Below are 21,003 nucleotides of genomic sequence, written 5' to 3'. Positions count from 1 at the left end.
AATTAGGGACATTATTAAACATGTTCCATTATCATTTGGATCTTGACAAGCAATCTTAAAAGATCATTTGAGCTTGCAGCACATTGCTTCTCAAGTCATCCCAAAAACATTAAATTTTTTCCAAAAACAACATGGTTATGTAGCCAAGGAAATCCTTTCTTGACATGAATCATTCTTAAAATGCATCATTACAGGTGATAAAACACAAATATATTCTTTTGACACTGAAATACCTAAACAATCAAGTGAACAGCACTTATAAGATAAAACAAGAACAAAAAGACCACTTCAAAGTCAGTCAAAAGTCAAGGTCATGTTGACTATTTTCTTCAATTGTTGTGCATCACAAATGCCTTATGCCTTCTGACTGGCCAAACTGTCAACAAAGAATATTATTTGGGCTTTTTCATAAGCAATTCATAGAAAACTACCTGATTTGCAGCGAGAAAACTTGTGGATTTTGCACCACAATAATGCACCCATTCACAATGCTTTTGTTGTTCATAAATTTTTGGCAAAATATTCAAGATAAACAATTCTGCAAGCTTTGTATTCACCTGATATGACACTGTGCAACTTCCCCCCCTTTTCAACTAAAATGTCTGCTTTGTGGTTACCATTTTGAGTTGACCGATGTCACAAAACAAAATTCACCGCAAGTCCTAAAAGGGTTTCATGAAAACAACTTTAAAGCATGTTTCAAAGATTGGAGAAAACATTGGCATTGGAAAGGGATTACTTTAAAGAAGACAATATAAATTTTGATAAATAAATTCAAATCTTGCATTTTGCTGAACCAATTCAGATACTTTTTTATTAAAGGTATGTCTTTAATGAATATTTTAAAAATTTATTAATTCAAAATTAATCAATTATGTTCTGTTATAACAGGATAAAATGTAAATACACTCTTCAAAAGTGAAATTGCAACACCATGAAGGAACGTGTGTAGTCACAAGTAACGAATATGACTCCCCCTCGGTCAGCTAGACAGCAAGGCATACTATCAATAAGGCAATAAATGGTTGCCTGAAGTATTGCTTGCCAAGCTGTATCCACTACTGCATACACATCATCTATGATACGTGATGGTGGTCCCCAGTGCATCCCACATCAGACAAGACCCCACAGGTGTTCAATGGGAGAGAGATCTGATGAAGCTGATGGCCAGGGATGTGAATTCCATTCAGGCTGGTGAGTTTACCATGCAACATGTGGTTGGGTATTATCTTGCTGGAATGCCATGTCATGTGCACCTGCATCAGTGGCTGAATGACAGGTACCAGAATTTGTGTAACATACTGGTCTGCTGCCAGAGTACCATTAACATGCACCAAGGATGTCCATTGATCAAACATGATGCCTCTTCAAACCATCGGTGTGTGCTGGTGTGATACTTGGCAAAAAAAGGCTGGCAAGTAGTGTTCCCTAGGATACCACCACATCCATTGATGGCAGTCATTCATCTAGACCAGTGATTCTCAACCTTCTTAGCTCCACGACACCCCAAATAGTAAATATAAATAAAATTAATATTTTGTGACCCCCCACCCACTCAAAGGAATAATAACAGTAAGCCTTACTATTACTAATTTAATTTTGACTGTAATTATAAATTTAAATTTTTTAAAATACAGCGCTAAAAACTAAATACAGAAATAGTCTTTTATCACTCGAAAACAATTTGCTTTTGTGTGTTTCTAACGCAGATCCACATATGGAGAAAATTTTTAATGAAAAACAAATGCAACCATCACATTAATTTCTTTTCTTTACATGTGTACTTGTTGTAAGTAAAATGTTTATAAGTTTATAATAAATAATTTTTTTTCTCATAAAATGATTTCATTATTGTTTCGCAACCCCCCTTTAATATCACCACGACCCCAGGTTGAGAAATGCTGATCTAGACAAAAGCAGGATTCATTTGTAAACAATACCTGATGCCATTCAGTGATCCAGTTACAATGACGACAATACCATGCCAGGCTTGAAGCCCTGTGTTGAGCAGTTAATGACACCCCACTGCTGGTTGTTGTGCTTGCAGCCCAACTAAATGAAACCTGTTGCAAGTGGTTTGTGTGAATAAAGATGCACCTGTTGCCGACAACAGGTGACTTCAGATGTCACATGCTGTGGTGAACAGGTCCTAACGGGCTGTTTGGCAAACCTGCCAGTCTGTGCACCCTATTATGAGCAGATGCGATTCAATCCCTCTTCAGCATGTTCACAGATGTTTCTGCATCCATCATGTCACACATTACTGGATGGTACTCACACTGTGCCCAACATGTGTGGCAACTGTGATCATCATCAAGCTGAGGTTGAGCAACTTCAGATTAGTCTTGTTCCCCAGCCATCAACTGGTGGTATTCAGTTCAATGTTGTCTCAGAGACATTTTCTATACTTCTTTGAAAGTTTGGCTGCCACAAACAATTTCTGATAGCATTTATGACCAAGCTGGCTGCTGGTCTTTATAGCCCAAAACTGAGTACCACATGACCCTATGCATACACAAACTTAATCATTTGCATATCTCTGTCACCTCTATAGGACCTGCAATCTGCATGTGGCTACACATATTCCTTCACAGTGTTACAATTTCATTCTTGACAAGTGTACAATGAATAAAACGTGTGGTTTACTATTTAATGGTTAAGAGTATGAATGAAATTCAATAAACCACAAGATATGATGTAATAGCAGATATTAAAACTTAAAATTATTTGAAAGTACTAGAATATATTGACAAAAATAATTTATTAATGATACGTGTCAGATGTTTTATAACATATCAGAATAAAATATAACTTCTCATACCTTATTAATCTCCAATGCATCAAAGAACTTATCACACTGTTCATTAAAAGCAGTAGCTCTTATTTCTCCACTTTCATCTAATAAATCAACAGAGAATAATTTGCCTTCACCTCTAGAATTACTCCAGGTTCGTATATTTGATTTATTAGTTACTCTAGCACGGATTGTCCATCTAAAATAAATAAAATAAAATAAAATTTAAAAACTGATAATAGTAATTCTTTCAAATAGTCAATGCATCTTTAAAAGAAAAAATTTTTTATTAAATAGCTTCTAAAAATGACATCTATGCACAGCAAATTTTTAAAAATTAGTTATGAATTAACATGATGTGGAAAACAATTAGTGCACCTTAAAAAGCTCAAAATATATTATAACTGTCAATTAATTCTTTAAATCAATCATAATTTTTATAACTGATCTATTTAATCCATAAATTTTTCTTATAATTCTGACCATTTATAATAATTATAGAATACTAGCTGGGGTACCCGGCTTCGCTCAGGAAGTTGATATGAGATTATCCTTTTATTCCAACTACCACGCAAAGTTTTATATATAACAGGTAAAAAAATTTTATTGAAAACATATTCTAACTATTTACAATACTTGTTTATAAACAACATTTTTCATTTTGTTATCCGGGGTATATATGTGATCCACCGGGGAAGTCAGAGGAAGTCGCACTGCTCCTTCCGGCAACAGGTTGTTGACCTACTCACTTGTCAAGGATGGCTGTTACGTTTGTTACGCAAGTGGAGGAGAGTCAGGGGGTCGATGGTAAGATGTTACCAACAGTCGAATAAAGACACCATTTTTAATAACAAAACAATATTTATTAAAATCAATGAAAAATTTAATTACAATTCTAAGTTCTCTAAAGCAGCAATTCTAACTCTCAATTTCGCATAGGGGAGCCTGAAAGAGTGATATCCATAAACTCTATTTCATACCTCTTTACAAGCTCTGTAGACAACGAAATATCCAAATAAAATAGGCACTAGGTCAAATTTTCGCAACTGCTATGAACAATTAATTCTCAGCTCGTCCACGAGCATGCATGACTGGCAGATCGAAAGAGACTCCCTTTGAGGGGGAAGACACGAATTTTACAGATTCGCCGTGGGAACTAAGTCACGAGATCGTCGTCAGGACAAAAGAAAATGATGAATTCGGATTTTAAGTGTAAATTTTATGATGTTACAGCCTTAATAAAAAGAATTATAAAATTTCCAGTTGCCTTAATAGAAAGAATTATAAAATTTTCCATGAATTCTGTTTTTCGCTTTTAAAATCTTAGGAATAATTAATTTGGAAAACTAGATGAAAACCTGAATTTCACATATATGTACAAATTTTTCAAATTTCCTACTCAAGAGCAAGCTATGTATAGTTGACCATAAGAGAAGCAGGAGTCTTTAAAGTTGATGCTGCAGTGTTTTAAAGTGTGTCCTTGCACTTTAAAACATTGCGGCATCAACTTTAAAGAACTTCGGAAATTGCAGTCTTTTAAATTGGAATGGCAGTTAAGTAGAGATCAGTGGCATTCTGGGGATAAATACTGTGTCCCCTTTGTCCTTTCCAGTCATAAGTTCGACTTTGATGATATTATTCGATAGCTGTTTAACGATCATCCTTGTTCCATTACATAGTTTTGGTGAGTTCAGATTTCTGAGTAGTATGATCGGAGATCCAATTTTCAGTCAAAAGCAGTGTAATGGCATTCCTGATACTTGCAAACAGTTTAGAAATTCTGTAGGGAAGTTGACACTTTCTTCAACGTTTACCATCGTGTTGATCGATTTGTATATTCTCTCCTCACCGGGAATTTTCTTTTGAATATTAAAGTTGATATAGTCAAAAATATTATTTTTAGTTGCCAAAATTGCCCTTTGAAATAGCCACTTCGGATTGGTATAGTTGTGAACAATGTTTGGATAAATTTGGTCGATGAGTTCGTTTTCAGTAGTGGCTATGTTGCAAAAATCACTGTTGAGTTCAATGAGGCCGATCGTCTGGTCAGTGGGATATGTGCCTTCGCCTATTTGTAAAAGGTTTTGAGCAAAATGTGCTGTTGTTTCATCTTTCGAGAGTTCAACTCTCATATTTTTTGTTAGTTGCAGTATTTGTATGTGTGGCCAGAGATGTGATTTTTTAAAGCATGCATTGATCTCGTCTGCTGGTGTTGAATTGGGGATAACTGGAAGTTTTTGTTGAAAATCTCTTGAGAGTATGAGTAGAGCTCCTCCCATCACTTCAGAGTTTTCTCGCAAGTCTTGTAATGTTCTGTCCATGGCTTCGAGTGATTTTTTGTGCGCCATTGTGCATTCATCCCAGAAGATAATTTTAGCTTGTTTTAGAAGTTCATCCCATCCAGATCCTCTTGAGATTTTACATACCGGGAATTGTTCTTTGGCTATATTCAACAGTAGTTGTAGAGCTAAATGGGCAGTTCGTCCTCCTTCCATAAGTGTGGCTGCAATGCCGGATGATGCCAGTGCAAGTGCAATGTGTTGTTTAGCACATATTTCCGCCAGCAATAGATTTATTAGAAATGTTTTCCCGATGCCGCCTGGTGCGTCCAAGTAAATAATTCTGCCAGTGTTGTTATTGATCCGGTCCATGATAACATTGTAAATGTTTTTTTGATTGTCATTGAGGAGTGGTTTGTTGTGAGCAATGTATTGAAGTAGTTCGTTGATGTAGCTTTTTTCCTTTGTAATTTCGAAGTTTAGCACACTGAAAGCATCTTTTCATGGTGCTGGCATCCCAAGTTGTACTAAGGTCTGGTTTTTTATTGCTAAACATTTATCTTCTAGGCGAATAAGTGTTTCATTGAAGATGTTGTCGTTGAATTCGATGGCCAGTTCTGGATGAGCTTGTTGGATTTGGTACAGTATGTCATCACTCATACTCTCTTTGAAAGAGTCCCATAGCTGTTTTGGATTCGATGAGTTACATGTTGTTAGAATTATGGTGAATAAGTCTCTGATTTGTTCAGCTGAGGCTGTGATTGAGGCTTCTTGTAGTGTTAATTCCCAGTGGTTGTCGTTTTCCAGTAGTCCTAAGCGTTGGCATGCTTCCCAACACTTAGGACTACTGGAAAACTGGTCAGTGGGAAATTTCTAGAGGGCAAAACTTCCAGCCCTTATATCTTCAACAGCACGCCATTCAGGTAAAAATGGGAACCTTCTTCATGGATGGGGGATAGAGGACTACCTCACCATATAACTCCCTTGATTGTACCAGGACTTGTTTTTGAGTTTTAGCGGCACGCACATTGTACACTTACTTTTATAATATATATTGATTTTTAATCTGCAAATTATCATGGAACTGTTGTAAATATTGCTAACTTACATATATAGGAACTATTATTTTTTTATATTGCAATTACATATTTAGTATTGTTTAGTACCATAATTATGCATTAAAATATAATTTTTAACTCTAAATTAATCAAATACCTATTTTGATAAGGAGTTAAACTGCTAATTGGATGAACAATTACAGAAGTTGCTCCTCCATATTGTTGGTTCCTTTGTCCATATCCACCTGACCAATTTGTGCTACCTGAATAAAAAATTTCTATATTATTCCAAACAAATTTAGCTTATTAAAAATTAATTCATTTTTTCACTTAATTCTTTATGTAACATTAAGATTTAGTGATTTATTTTCAGGTCATCTGAAAACAAACGTTTGCATTTGAAGACATCAAAAATAAAACTGCTTTTAAAATGCATTATTAAAAATTAAAATATGTTTTGTTCAATATATTCAATAAGATTTAAGAACATTAAATTTTTGTTATTTTAAGATCTATTAATACTTTTTGTTAAGAGTAAATTGAGTTAAATCTGTCAAATATTCTTTAATCCTAGTTGCTACATTGACTCTTAAAATTTAATTGGAGACTGAAGCAAGATCAGATTCAATAAAAAAATTTTAAAATAATTAATTAAATAGTAATACTTTAAATTAATTCAAACGAAATCATTATAATTATTTTTTCTTAGAATTATGAAAAAAGTATAATTCCAAATATCTGTGTATAAAATATATTAAAACTTTAAAGTTAAGCAGTCATGCTTAAAAATGGAACATACATTGTCATAAACATAGAGAAATGTTGCAGCATGCTTTTCTGTATTTTGTTTTTCTCTAATCTAAATTCAATTGGTAAGAATAATGCTGAGACCTAATAAATTCTCAAATTTAAATATGACAGTTTTGATACTTCCCAGAATTGTGAAAGTGTTTAACAAATAAAATTTAGCCACATTTTCTTAATTTATATCAAAATAAAATATTAATTAACATTAAGTTACTTTGGAATGTAAGCCAAACAATGTTAATATTATCTTTATTTCAGTTGCAAAACTTCAGATACTTAGTTATAGCATTCTTAACATAATTCAAAAATCAAACATTTATATAATTATTAATATTGTATATTACTGATAATCTGTGATTTCATTTATAAATTTTTAAATTTAACATAAAACTAACATTTTAATTTAAGATTTCAGGCTCTGTATTTATTTTAGATTACAATAGATATTTTTATATTTTTATTAATAAAAATTATAATCATTTCATCAATCTTTTTAATACTTTATTATTTATTAAGCAACAATAATCATCTCATTTAGTTCTTTTAAATTTTCAATTTAGAAATTAAGTATTTTTTTTTTAAACATGAAATAATCTGAACAAGAAAATTTGTCATGTTTAATTCAAGACATTCAAAATCTACATTTAACTGAATTACAGTGAAACAGTTAATCCATTAAAAGTTTTGTATAATTTAAAAATATTTTATTCACTTATTGAAGTAAACATTACTATCAATACTTAATAAAATTAAAACTATTACCTGATTCTGTTTTAATTTTAGTCACCATTCCAATATTTGTATTCTGTGCTCTAAAATTACTTGCTATAAAAATAAATATGAATGGATAAATTAATTTTTAGTAATGACAAAATGCAATTATATAAAATAAGTAGTAAAACACACATTATTAATATAATAAGTATAGATTTAAATTTCATTAGAACATATGTATGTATGTGTGATCTGTACATATAATTCACATTAGTTTGATCTATTATTTTTTTATAATCTTATTCAGAAAATTAAAATACAAACTAATTATAAAATATTCTAAATACAGTAAACCCCTGAAAAGTTTTAAGTTAACGAGTTTAATACCCAATTTTCATAAACTTTTGTGAATGTAATTTCTATTATCAAGAACAGATGGACACAGGCTGAAAACTTTTGTTAAACTTAATAAATAACTCTCAGTGATATAAGGTATTATTGTAGAAATTAAGAAGCATCTAGCTGAATATTAATTAAGTATTATCAAGCCATTTTTCAAAAATCTGTTCATAGAATGTTTACAAAATTGTACACAGTTTATAGCACCTCTGAGTGTGTGTCAAGGTACTTGCCTTGCATTGCAATCAGAACACTTGCAACATATTACATCAGTAAAAGGATGTCAACACAAAGTTGTAATGGCATAGTACTGTGTGACATGGAGTTGTAGTGCTTGTTTATCTTAATCGTCTGTATTCACATGAAATATAACTGAAAATAAGAACGAAGCAATCAAAGGGTTGAGTACACAGGAAAATAGGTTTGAGTTAAATACCAACAATTTCAACTTATTGAGTACAGTTAACGAACATAATCTGTTCCAAGACTTTGTTCGCTATCTGAATTGTTCATTAACCAATTATCAATTTACCATAGGTTTTTATGGGAATTTGATTAATTTGTTCGGGAGACTCCAAGAAATAAAAAATATAAACAAACATAATAAGAAAGTATATATGTAATAATAAAAATACATATATACAGAGTCTTGCATTTTTACTAGTCATGTTTTTTCTGTTTGTGGGGGTTAAAGTATCTGTCCAATATCGATTGCTTTTCTCTCTTCTTCAGGATTTTCTGAAGTAATTAATAGCATTGTAATTGAAAAAATCTCCAAGCCTATTAACCTCATTCTGGTTTGGATGCCATTTGGATGCCCGTTGTTCTGACATCCTCCCACTTTCTCAAAAGATCTTTAACTGCTTGAGACTTCTTGATATATCATATCTTTCATAGCTAAGATTGTGTTTACTGTAGAAGTGTTCAAGCCATAATGCCTAGCAACATCAGATATCTTCTGCCTACTCTCTACCTTTGCTATTATATCTTGCTTGGTTTATACAGTGAGCACAGTTCTTGACACACTGCTCTTTTTATGCTCCGTAATATAATCAGTTTCTTTTTTAAATAATAAGTTCAGAAAAGCACTTACAAAAATTCAGAGAACAGAAATCAACTAGTGTACAAAAAATTATTTAAATGCAAGGTCCAGATGAAATTTGGCATTAAAACATTAACAAATATCCAATGGAACAGTTAAACTCTCGTCTTTTGTAAATAAAAACTGACGCAAAACTTAACAAGTACCCACCCGACAGTCTTGCAAAGATTATAGAAAATTATTTGTCAGAAAGATAAACAAAAAGCTGGAATTACAAGAGAGAGTTTCAAAATTTGAAGGAATACTATCTGATTGGTATCGGGTTGAGTGTCGATGTCAACATCTCCAGAGCTCCACTCCAAAAAGTTTTGAATTGTCACCGGAGACAAGAGAAGACCAATTGGTATTCACTATTTTATGTCACTTCTTTTTCTGTATGTTCTGTGAAGTGTTCACTGTCCCAACATAAATCGTTCACAAAAGTGTTCATTATCCAATTTGTTCATTAACCATTCACCCATTGTATATGGAAAAAGCTATATACTGCACCCAGGACAGGCAGGCAGTTTCAAGTTAACTGTGCTTGATTTAGCAAGGTTTTACTTATTACAAGTTTCATCTTCCTACTAAAATAAGTGTTATATATTTTTCAAACTATGATGACAATGTAAACACATGAGATGACAAAAATGAGCAATATACAAATACTTAATTATCGGATTTTTCAGATTATGTAATATCAGTTTTGGTAACTGTTTATATATAAAGCAAGGAATTATAAAATAGTGTTTTAAGTAGATGAAAAGTTTATTATTTACTCACTTAAAGTTAAACAATTTAACATAGGTTTATATTTAAAATAGTAATATATTCTTAAAAAGAATATTTGCATTTACATTAAAATTTTGAATCTCAAATTGTTCTAATAATTACTAAATTTAACACAAAGTCATCAATTCCATTGCAATAACTGAATATTGCAATATCCTTTAATTGTTCTGAGCAGTATAGACCGTATCAAAGTATGAAATATATAGTATGTCTGTAAAGTTAAACAAAAATTACACCATAATCATTCTTAATTTTATTGGATATCTTGATAAATTTGCTAACAACAAAAAGGATATTTCTAAAGCTGAAGTTGCAAAAGGTTGCTAGTACAGTCATATCTGAAATGTTTTCTCAAATTCCTTCAAGTAGGCAATTGTTTACATCATTTCATCTTTTAATCCAGTTTGTACATGAATGAATTTAGAAATATCAATAATGCCAAATGCTATTTACTTCATGAGGTGAACTCAACTAACTTTTTCCTTCACAAATGCCAGTAAAGTTTAAATCATCAACAACACAGTGTGTGCATACTTTATGACCATTTCATTAGCAATTCCTTAACTCATTCAACTTTATGAACATATCCATAACAAGCATTGAAACAATAAAACTGTGTGTCAGTATAAGTCACAATAGATAATTTATTTATTTATCATTAATATATAGAAAAAGTCACAAAGACTACGGATTCCCACCCCAGATAACAAGTCCCAAAAAAATATTTTAAAAAAGACAAAAAAAATAACAAATCAAATAAAAACACGAATACAAAAAAGGCTAAGCATAGTATAAATTTCATTTACAAATATTTTTAAACCCAGAAAAAGTAACATGTAAAACAGAATCAAAATTAAACATACTTTGTGAAATACAATAAAAATAAGATCACTAATCTATAAAATGGTATGTAAATATATGAAGAATATTGTAAATTTCTTTGGGGTATTCTTAAGTGGAGCCAACTGGACTGTATAAAAACCATTAAAATATTTGAATTATAAAAACTGATCAAAATATTTAATTCTCTTTAAAATCAGGAAAACCCACTCTAGCCCTGGCAACATTTGGAGATTGAGTGTTGGAAAGGTTACAAAATCTATTTAAAAGCACATATATTTTATGCCATGGCCCAAATTTGCAAACCATAGTTGACAACAGATTGGAAGTTTGCAGAGAAAAGGGAGCAAATAACATTTTTGAGGAAATGGGTTTACAGAAATGCCAAAAGATACCCTGACATATGATGAGAGATTTTATTTTGTTTATATGGCTTTTAAACATGAGTCTGTTATAATCCAAATTATGCTGAGGTCATTAACTGAAAAAAACATATTTAATATTGTGTGTTAATAGAAAGTGTAGGCTGAGGAATATTGTGTAATAAAAGTAGCTCATGACAACAGTTTTCTGTGAATGAATTTTTAATGGGCTTTAGCAAGAAGAGATGTTAGAAGAGGCAAATCTGATTGAAGTGTATCAAGATCATAATTAATTAATTTAATAACATTGGCATAGGTAATTGTTGTCGATTTAAGTTGACTTAATATATTGTTAATATAGACTGAAAAAAAAACAATCCACTTAAAATTGAGCCTTGCTGAATAACAACAACAACTGTGTAAGAAAAAATGCAAAATCTGTGTTCAAAGTACCCAGTCATGTGTGAAATGACACAAAATTATGTGCATTTTCTAATGTATTTTTTTCATTTTTCCATAGACAATCAAATGCATAAAACTGTCAATAGAATGTAAAAACTTATTTAATAAGTCCCTTTTTCAGTTGTGGACAATGATTTTGGTGTACTTAAAACGGGAAATTTTCTGAAAAAGAAACATTTATTTAATTAAGAAAAATTTACATATCTGTACTGGTAGAAAAAACTGAGATTTAAAATTAATTCTTACATGGAAAAAACTGCTAATTTGGGAGTTCTACTGTATTTATAGATGTATATAATTTTTATCTCAATATTCATTATTATTCATTTCAATATCATAATTGAAAAAATAGTTACTAAAACAAAATCATTTTAATCAATTTTTGTATTGATTTATCCATTTAAAGGGGTTGAGAATAATTGAGAAAGATCAGAAATATTTTTTGAAACAATAATATGAATTCAAACATTTCAGTTTTCAGAACCTAAAATTGTAATTTAATAATTATTCTCTGTTGAATGCAAATAAATTTGACTAAATTTTGAGAAAAATGTTTGATTCGGATAAAGTTTAATTATGTTTGAAGTTATTAATTGTACAGAATACATTTTGAGTTTTTGGTGAAGTGGGAAACATTAAGATTGGAAATTTGCTGCACTATTCACACACTAATTTATTTGTAACATAGCCTACTCAAAAGCATTTAGCTGAATCAGTTCTTGCAGCTATCATCTAGCACTTCTTGCTTGCAGCAAAATGATATCATTTTGATGCATCTTCAAGTGTTAAAAAGTTTCAACAATAAAATCTACTTATTATCCTTCCAATACAATATTAAGTTTATTGTTGCATTCTTCTGCATGAGACTAGTAGATATGAGTGTTAGACTTGTTTTTTGCTCAAACAATTATCAATTTGAACTGCTTTAATATTGGCAGATATGAAACCTAACAAAAAACACCATAGATAATGATCTATATTAATAACATTTAGTAAAAAAGCACTGATCATGTGGAATGACATAATTTGTGCCTTATGGAAAATGAAAGGGGTGGTCATTGACACACTGCCTTTTGGTAGAGAAGCATTTAAATTGTTGCCAGAAAATGTCACCTAAAATCAATGAAGGACTGTGGGAGGTCCATTCAGTTTGATAAATCTATGCTCAATTTTATTAGCCAAATAAATAATTTTACCTGCAAAAAGGATATGACTAGCAGAAAATGAGAGCACTATAATAAATATTTATAAATTCATCTGCATTATTTTAATTTAAACTCAGATAATATATTTGGATTTAATTTATCTTGTCGAATTTGTTCAAATATTTGTTATTCCCTGTCGTTCTCGTATCTTTTTTAAATCTATTATCTAATTGAAATAATTTTTGAATAATAAAATTTTTAAAATAGATAAATACTAAATTGATATTTTATAATAAACTTACAATTTCCTTGTGGAACATTTTGAAGTTCATTGGAAGTAGCAATTGATTGTATAGATGCTCCGATTTTTTCTCCAACATCTACGCCAGGTACCAAAACTGTTATTTCCAATAAGATAAGTACTTTCCTAACACAATTAAAGACAGATTACATAAACTATTAAAATTTCATTAACATTTATTTCAATATTACATTTTAATAAAAATTGAACTTTTTCAAAAACAAAAAAAAATCCTTAACAAAGGAAGTGTTGTAAGTCAAAATCTCATCTAATAAATAAGTAGCAGAATAGTTACTGAAGTTTCCATAAACTTTAATTGTTTACTAAGTAATATGAAAATGTACTCTGAAATATCAAACTAATTTTAAACAAATTAAAGTAACAGAAATAACAAGTTTAACAAAAATGAAATAAACATAAATAAGAACGTATTGAACATTTTATAAAATTAGTTTACTAGTTTATCATTGACATTTAGGAAAACAATTTTTGGTTTTCTGTAAAGTAGCTTACACTAAACTGAAAAATTTTTCAATGTCTATATTACATTTGTAGTCTAATAAAGTTGTATTATTTATCAATGCACTAAAACCTCAACACATGTATATTGTTTTTAAAGGATGTACAAAGGCCATTACTATAATATAAAATATATAATGTAGTAAGAGTGTATTAGTTGTGCATGATAACAGTGGCGTAGATATGGTTGTCCAGGCCCGGTGTGGAACCATATTTGTGGGTCCCTGAAAAAATTTTTCGGGTCTTTTTTCTAGTGATTTTGGGGCCCTAATGGGCCTATCGCTTTCCAGGGGCCCGGTGTGGACCGCACCTACTGCACCCCCTAGCTACGCCACTGCATGATAAAATAATTTAATTCTCTTAATTATCATTTCTAAATTCAGATTTGATTTTATTCAATCTAAACATTTTATTATATTTATATTCAATAATTATTTCAACTCATTTTTATAAAAACATAACATGATAGTAAATGTTATCTTACTTGTCAGGTTGTACTTGATTGCAAAGATATTTATCCAATCTTATAACTGTATATCTTTCTAATTCACCTTTTACAATTTTATCATTTAGCTGAGTAGCAAGCATAGCAACTGATTAAATAGATTTAAAAATAAAATTAATATAAATAATTATACTAAATAAATAAATAAAAATAAATTATCTGTAATGTAAATGTTACATTCATTTAACTTTCCTAAAAAAAAAGAAAGTGTTTGTGAGAGAACAATAAATAAATTTAAAAGGTTGACTCTCTTCAAAATTAATAAAATTAGTCTCTCTATTACTAAAATTCTAAATAAATGCACAGAGATCATTGTATTAAGTTCAATTTGAAAAGAAAAGTTATAAATATCACTTTCATCTTTTTATAATTGCTGAATTATTAAAATTAAAAATTAAATACTATTACATAAAAGTAGTTTATCCTGTTATTAATCCACAACTGTAAAATTATATGGCTTCAGAACAGTGAAAAAAAAACCATTTCAAAATGGATTCTCGTATATTTTCTTACTAAAGATTGCAGCATTACTTCTTGCCACCTGCAGATGGCTACACTTGGTCAGCCATATTCAGCAAACGAAATCAACAAGGCAACTAAGGAGACAAATTCTCCGACTTTCCATGACTTTTTCCGAACACTAATGAAAATCCCTGACTTTCCAGGTGCGTAGGAACCCTGTATATTACACTTTCATCCACTAATGTCTTCAATTCTATGACAATCTTTTTTAATGATTAATAAACAATTATTTAAACGTTGATTATTGGTTTTTCTGAATATAATTAATTCCAGTAAAACAAGGAAAAATGTTCCAATACAATTCAAATTCAATAGAAACAAATTCCATAACATTTTGTGTGCTAACAGAAGATTAAATATAATACAAAAGCTTACTATACAAAGAAATAATCTTTATAAAAACAACACTTACATGGATGACTAATGCAACCATCATGTACTAATAAACGATAACGTTCATTATTTGCATTTCCAGGAATTTTCTTATAGCCCTGAAAAATTACAAATTAAAAGTTATGCTCTAAAAGTTATTAGAGAGGTTGTGGCTGAAGTTGTCATCTCTAAAACACAAACACCGAATATTGAGCATCGCCAACCTGTAAGCCTAGAAGTTTGACAATGGCATTCGGAACATCATTGGAATCATGCTCAATGTTCCAAATGCCACTGTCAAACTTCTAGGCAGCGCTCAACGTTCTACATTTATGTTTTAGAGATGAAAACGTTGGCCACAACCTCTCTATTGTTTTTCCAAAGTTTTAATGAAATTCTATAAGCTAAATATGATAAATGACTTCCTAACTCATTTTCACTTATATATCAGAAAATTTCTGGGTTTTGTTTTTAGTCTTTTATATATTTTATAATAATAATTTGTTATTCAAAAGAATAGTAATCTTAACTGTAAAAACTCTTAATTATAAATGAAACAACTAATTGAAAATCACATATCCAAAGAACTGCAAAACATTTTATTAAAAAAAATTTGCAATTTATTGCTTATTATATTTCTAAAATGATGCATTAATTCATCTTAATGACATTTTAACATTTTTGCTATCAGCTATATATTATACATTTGTGTCAAAAACTTACTAATTTCATTATGTATGTATATGTATATATATATACATATATATATATTTTAAAATTAATTTATTAATACGTAATACTTATTGTAAGTTTAAAAAGTCTTTGTTGGTTTTATTTCTACTAAATCATTTAGGTATTAGAATTTTACATTTAAATTAAAAAGATTAAAAAAAATTGAAAATTATACTATAATTCATCAAATAATTAATAGAAACATAACTAAACAATTGCCTTAAATAATCAGGTTATAACTCCACTAATTTAATGATTAATACCAAGTAATTTGCTACCAGAGATAGACATTAGGCATCATCTCTTAACTGAATTAAATAATTATAATTTTTAATAATTTATTAAATAATTCAGAATCTTCTGGTAGAAAAGAACTGGCCTGAGCAAAGCTTGAACCCACAACCTGCCAAGTTGCACCACTCAGCCCCCAAGTAAGCCTTTGCTTTCAATGTATTTAGATTTAGATACAACCATATGTGGTTAATCACAGTGCCAGCTGAGTCATATGCCCATGGTCTAAGTACAACTCCACAATGGCACTAACCCAACTAACATTTTACCCGGCAAGATGTGTGTGTGTGTGTGTGTATAAATATATATATATATATATCATACATACATACATATATATACATATATATAGAGCTTTGCAATGTTTGATATACTCAAATAATTAATCTGGCTTGATGATAAGAATCCTTATGACAATGAATTATCAAGCATTTACTATATCAGAATTTTGTAAATAACTTACCAAAATTTGCAAGACAGGTTTATCAACAATTTCACCATCTAGTATTCTCTATTTAAATAAAAAAGTAATAAAACTTATTATTATACAATTATAAAGAATTTAATGATATTCAAATATATTAACTAAAGAAATTTTAAAATGACAAAAGTAAATAAAATATTCATATTATATACCACGTGATCCAATTTATGTCAATACCTCATTCTTGAAAACCTCTTGTAAGTCAAAATCTTATTAATAAAATTCTCATGATTGAAAATTTTACTTCATTCTACGTAATCCAGTCACCCCATCCACACTTCCCAATTAATGTTAAAGTGCTAAAACTACACATTTACCTTTGAGCTAATGACTGAGTAAAGTAAAATAATTAAAACAAAAGTTTTGACTAGGTTATTCACCAATATAAAAGGAACTAATATGAATCAAGAGAATCAAACTTGACAAACATGCAAATTATTACATATTTCTTGATTCAGTAATAAGAAAATAGTTAAGACAATAATTAGAAAATAAGTACAATAGTATAATATAAAATATATAAAGTTTAATAGTAAAAAATAATAAAATAAAACTGTAATCACTAATAGGAAAAAGATTTTTGAGGAAGCAAGTTGCTTATTAAAAGTTCTGTCAAAGCTGTAATAGCACCTGTTCTACAAATGAAGATACAATGTGAATAAAACAAAGAAAATGGAATTTCGATCTTGTTATACTTGTAATTAGAATAACTTCTTGTAAAAGGGAAAGCTATACAATGAAACTTCTCCTCCCAATCACTCTTTTGAGATGATTGCTACTTAATTCAATCACAAAATACTTTTTGTTTCTCCAAATTTATAATTAATTTTCATTATTTAGCATCTTTATTGGAAATATACTTTTAAACCATTCAATCAAATCATTTTACATATCCAGCAACATTCTGTATAATAAAAGTTATTACTTTGCTTGAGAGTATAACTTTATTTCCAATTTATTTAACTTAGTGTAATAAAAATATACACACCTTTCAATCCACAAAACAGCTGTGAATTGAAATAATAGTTTTTAGCAATATAAAAATTACTTAATTTTCAAATTTTAAAAAAATATTTAATATTACTATTGGATTAATAAATGCAGTTTTTTATTTAGTGATAATTTCTTCACAACTATTTTCATGTTATTTAACTGAATCTTTACAGACTGGACAAATAATGTAAAAATAGCTATTTATTACATATCAGAAAAAAGATAAGAATGATTATCTACATGTTAAAAATAAAGTATTTCAGTACAAAGTGACAAATGAGTATTGTCAAAATAAATACATTGAGTTAATATTTTAGATATGAACAAATACTCTCAGTTCTAATTTTTCATTAATTCATTGTCTAATATTAAAATGTATATAATAAATTTCATCACTAATGCCTTGAGAAATAAATAGAATCATAGTTTGATGAGATATTACAATACGTGGGCAATTGCAAAGGAGAATGCTTCCCACGAACACTTTCTATAGGAAAATGCCCCTACTTAAATATTAGTAGTCCAAAGAAAATCCAGAAAACTCCACATGACCAGCCTGTTGATCAGATGCAAACTCACAACCAATCACTACTGTTCAGTGATTTTAGCAACTTCATGCTTGGTGGACATATACATTGAAATGTACAATTTTTATTATCTGAATAAAAAGTTGACAAATTGCCAAAAATGTGTCTCAACTTGTAGATTTGTTATCACAGCATTTGATGAGGCATAGAGTTTCAGAGATAAGAGAACTGTTTATAGCTAATACAATGGATTAGTTTATTTAATAATTTTTAAAAACAAAACTATAAACTGAAACTTGGTTAAAATTTCTATTTCAAGCAAGAGAATGATCTTAATTATACTGTTAAATCATTAATAAACCCATTTATTTTCAACATCTCATATATCTTACCCAACTTCTCCACAATCCTAATTTGATCCAATTATAGTCTTCTTTTTAAACTAAATATTCATGATAATCAAGCAAAGCGATCATTTTATTAATTCTCTTCTTATTAAGTGAAGTAAATTATCTTAATATCTTCAAGCAAAGTGAAATAATTATCTTAATAAAAATGGAACAACATACAATCTAATACAGTGGGTGATAGGTTAATGAACATAATCCATTCCAAGACCATGTTCCCTATCCAAACTGTTCAGTAACCAATTATTGATTTACCATAGATTTTTGTGGGAATTTGATTAATTTGTTCTGGAGACCCCAAAAAATAAATAAAAAATTATATACTTTCTTACCACGTTTATTTGCATGTAATAACAAACTAAAAGCAATCTCTCCATTTTTTCATGGATGGCACATCTTGGTTTCTCAGATGCAATTTTTGTTACTACTTTATCTGCTAGAGTCTTTTTGATTGTATCTTTTTTAGCTAAGGCCGCGACTCCACTAGCCGTAAAACAGCCGTAAAACCCCTCGCCGTAAAAGCTTTTAACCACGTGACCTATTTGCGTTTGCGCTCGGATTGCGGTGGAGGTCCGGCTAGCGAAGCTTTTTACGGCGACAGTACTATTACGGTGTATACGTGATATATCGATATAAAGACAATAATTATATTCTACGAGTTTTCTCTATACTATAATTACAAATATAGTAAAAGTAATATCTTTACTTTCATATATTGACTTTTATTATTATATTATTAAGATAATATACAGCATTTATAAGCTTAGCTTTTTTATTATATACTCCTCTAAATTGAAGGATTTTCCTTTGGCCGTTCATATTGCGTGTTTTAGGCATCTATTATTATAATCGAGATACCTCTTGTCGTAGATACACGAATACTTTTGGATGTTTTCCATAAATCTTTCCAGATCTTCTAGAGTAGCCACGAGAGAACGTACACAAAAGCTCGTTTTCCGCCATTTTCGCACCGTGTCACGATGACCTAGATTTAACTGACTTCTGATTGGTGGATGGTACCGGTTTACGGTCGTATTCGCTTCGAAAGTTGAACACTGCTCAACTCGCTTTTACGTTGGTTTTACGACCTGCTCAGGCGTAAAATATCATGGTCATGTGATTAAAAGCTTTTACGGCGAGGGGTTTTACAGCCTTTTTACGGCTAGTGGAGTCGCGGCCTAAGACTGTATCTACTGTAGACCTGTTGAAGTCATCTGTCTACAATATCAGATATCTTCTGCCTACTCTCTACCTTGGCTATTATCTCTTGCTTAGTTTCTATAGTGAACACAGTTCCCCTCTATTTAGATCCCATATTATCAGTTTTTTAATTTAAATAAAAAGTTCAGAAAAGGACTTACAAAAATTCAGAGAACAGAAATTAACTAGTGCAAAAAAGGTTATGTATACAACTGTGAAAGGCTCATTCCATAAACCATGTATAGATGCCATTAAAAATATAGTTTTACAAATCTTAAACACAGCACTGCTTCTTGTGTTTGTTCTGTCAGGTGTTCGTTATCTGAACACGTGTTTGTTGTCCAAACAGAAATCTTTTGCAAAAGTGTTCGTTAACCAATCACCCACTGTATTATACAGAACTTAGTGCTCAATGTTAGATGTCAAGAAAAGTTATTCAATGAAAAGGACTTTTCTTTTTACAAAAACGTAATATTTTTATTTAGATAAAAGTAAATATACGTTGTTTATTCTTATTGTTAGTTTCGTCTTCATTTTATTAATCTATTATTGATCTTTTTTATTACAGCATTGCCAATACATTTGACACCAGAAATTCAAATAGTAGATTGTGTACTTGTCAGGCTAATAAATTTATAAGCAGTATTACTATGTCAGCACTTTACCAATACAATAATTCCTCCATTTTTTATTTCCAAGTAATAGTTTTCCATTCCTAAGTAATAGTTTCCACAAAAACAGTAAGTGAAAACCATGTAAATGAAGCCAGAGAAGGCTGTTTAAAATAGGGATCTGTTCTATATTCTCAAATAAAGTATTTTACTCTTACTGAGATAAAGTTAATATAGCTAAACAACACGGATATCACAACATTGCACGCAAAAACAACTTTGAGGCACTACGGCTTCTTTCCACCCACACCCCTCCTTCCAATGGTTCCCCACCTAAATATATACCGATCACCTACAATCCGGCACTGAAGACCATATACTACCAAATAGCAAAGAAAAAGGATATTCGCTTAGCTTTCAGGAGATGCCCAACGATTTTCGAGTGGCTTAGGAACGGAAAAGACGCTCCAGATAAAAACAGACTTCCGGGAATATACTTATACTCTATACCCATCGCCGACCACAGAGATAACAGCGAAGCCATCTACATCGGATCCACCAAACGCAACATATAGACGAGGGTCAAGAAGCACAAAGCGGACATATTACACCATAGACAAAACACTGCCCTAATAGTCTATTCATCCGATCCAGAAATAGAGCCTCTTTTCACCCGTGCTGCAATCATTCACCCCACGTTTCGACAAGATCACCTCAAATGGCTTGAAGCTATATACATCTTACTCAACACCCGCAGTAACACGCACTGCATCAATTTTAAAAAGGAGGTCATCTTATCATCAGCT

General features: G+C 30.3%; 1 protein-coding gene across 1 annotated transcript in view; it reads right to left on the bottom strand.

Moving 5' to 3' along the window:
* RPA1 (replication protein A 70) overlaps positions 1 to 21,003 on the bottom strand; it is a 41,354-nt gene that overhangs the window by 18,531 nt on the left and 1,820 nt on the right. Inside the window, exons 2-8 of the mRNA XM_067284285.1 lie at positions 16,439 to 16,486; positions 14,993 to 15,071; positions 14,038 to 14,146; positions 13,036 to 13,160; positions 7,701 to 7,763; positions 6,289 to 6,394; positions 2,822 to 2,993 (exon numbers count right to left, since the gene is read on the bottom strand). Coding sequence (XP_067140386.1) covers positions 2,822 to 2,993; positions 6,289 to 6,394; positions 7,701 to 7,763; positions 13,036 to 13,160; positions 14,038 to 14,146; positions 14,993 to 15,071; positions 16,439 to 16,486 — 702 coding nt within the window. The remainder of the gene's footprint in view (positions 1 to 2,821; positions 2,994 to 6,288; positions 6,395 to 7,700; positions 7,764 to 13,035; positions 13,161 to 14,037; positions 14,147 to 14,992; positions 15,072 to 16,438; positions 16,487 to 21,003) is intronic.

Source organism: Centruroides vittatus, unplaced genomic scaffold (genome assembly GCF_030686945.1).
Source record: "Centruroides vittatus isolate TY-2023 unplaced genomic scaffold, ASM3068694v2 scaffold_1167, whole genome shotgun sequence".
Taxonomy (NCBI): Eukaryota; Metazoa; Arthropoda; class Arachnida; order Scorpiones; family Buthidae; genus Centruroides; species Centruroides vittatus.
Note: the sequence above shows the minus strand (reverse complement) of the source record. Positions and strands in the feature narration are given on the sequence as shown.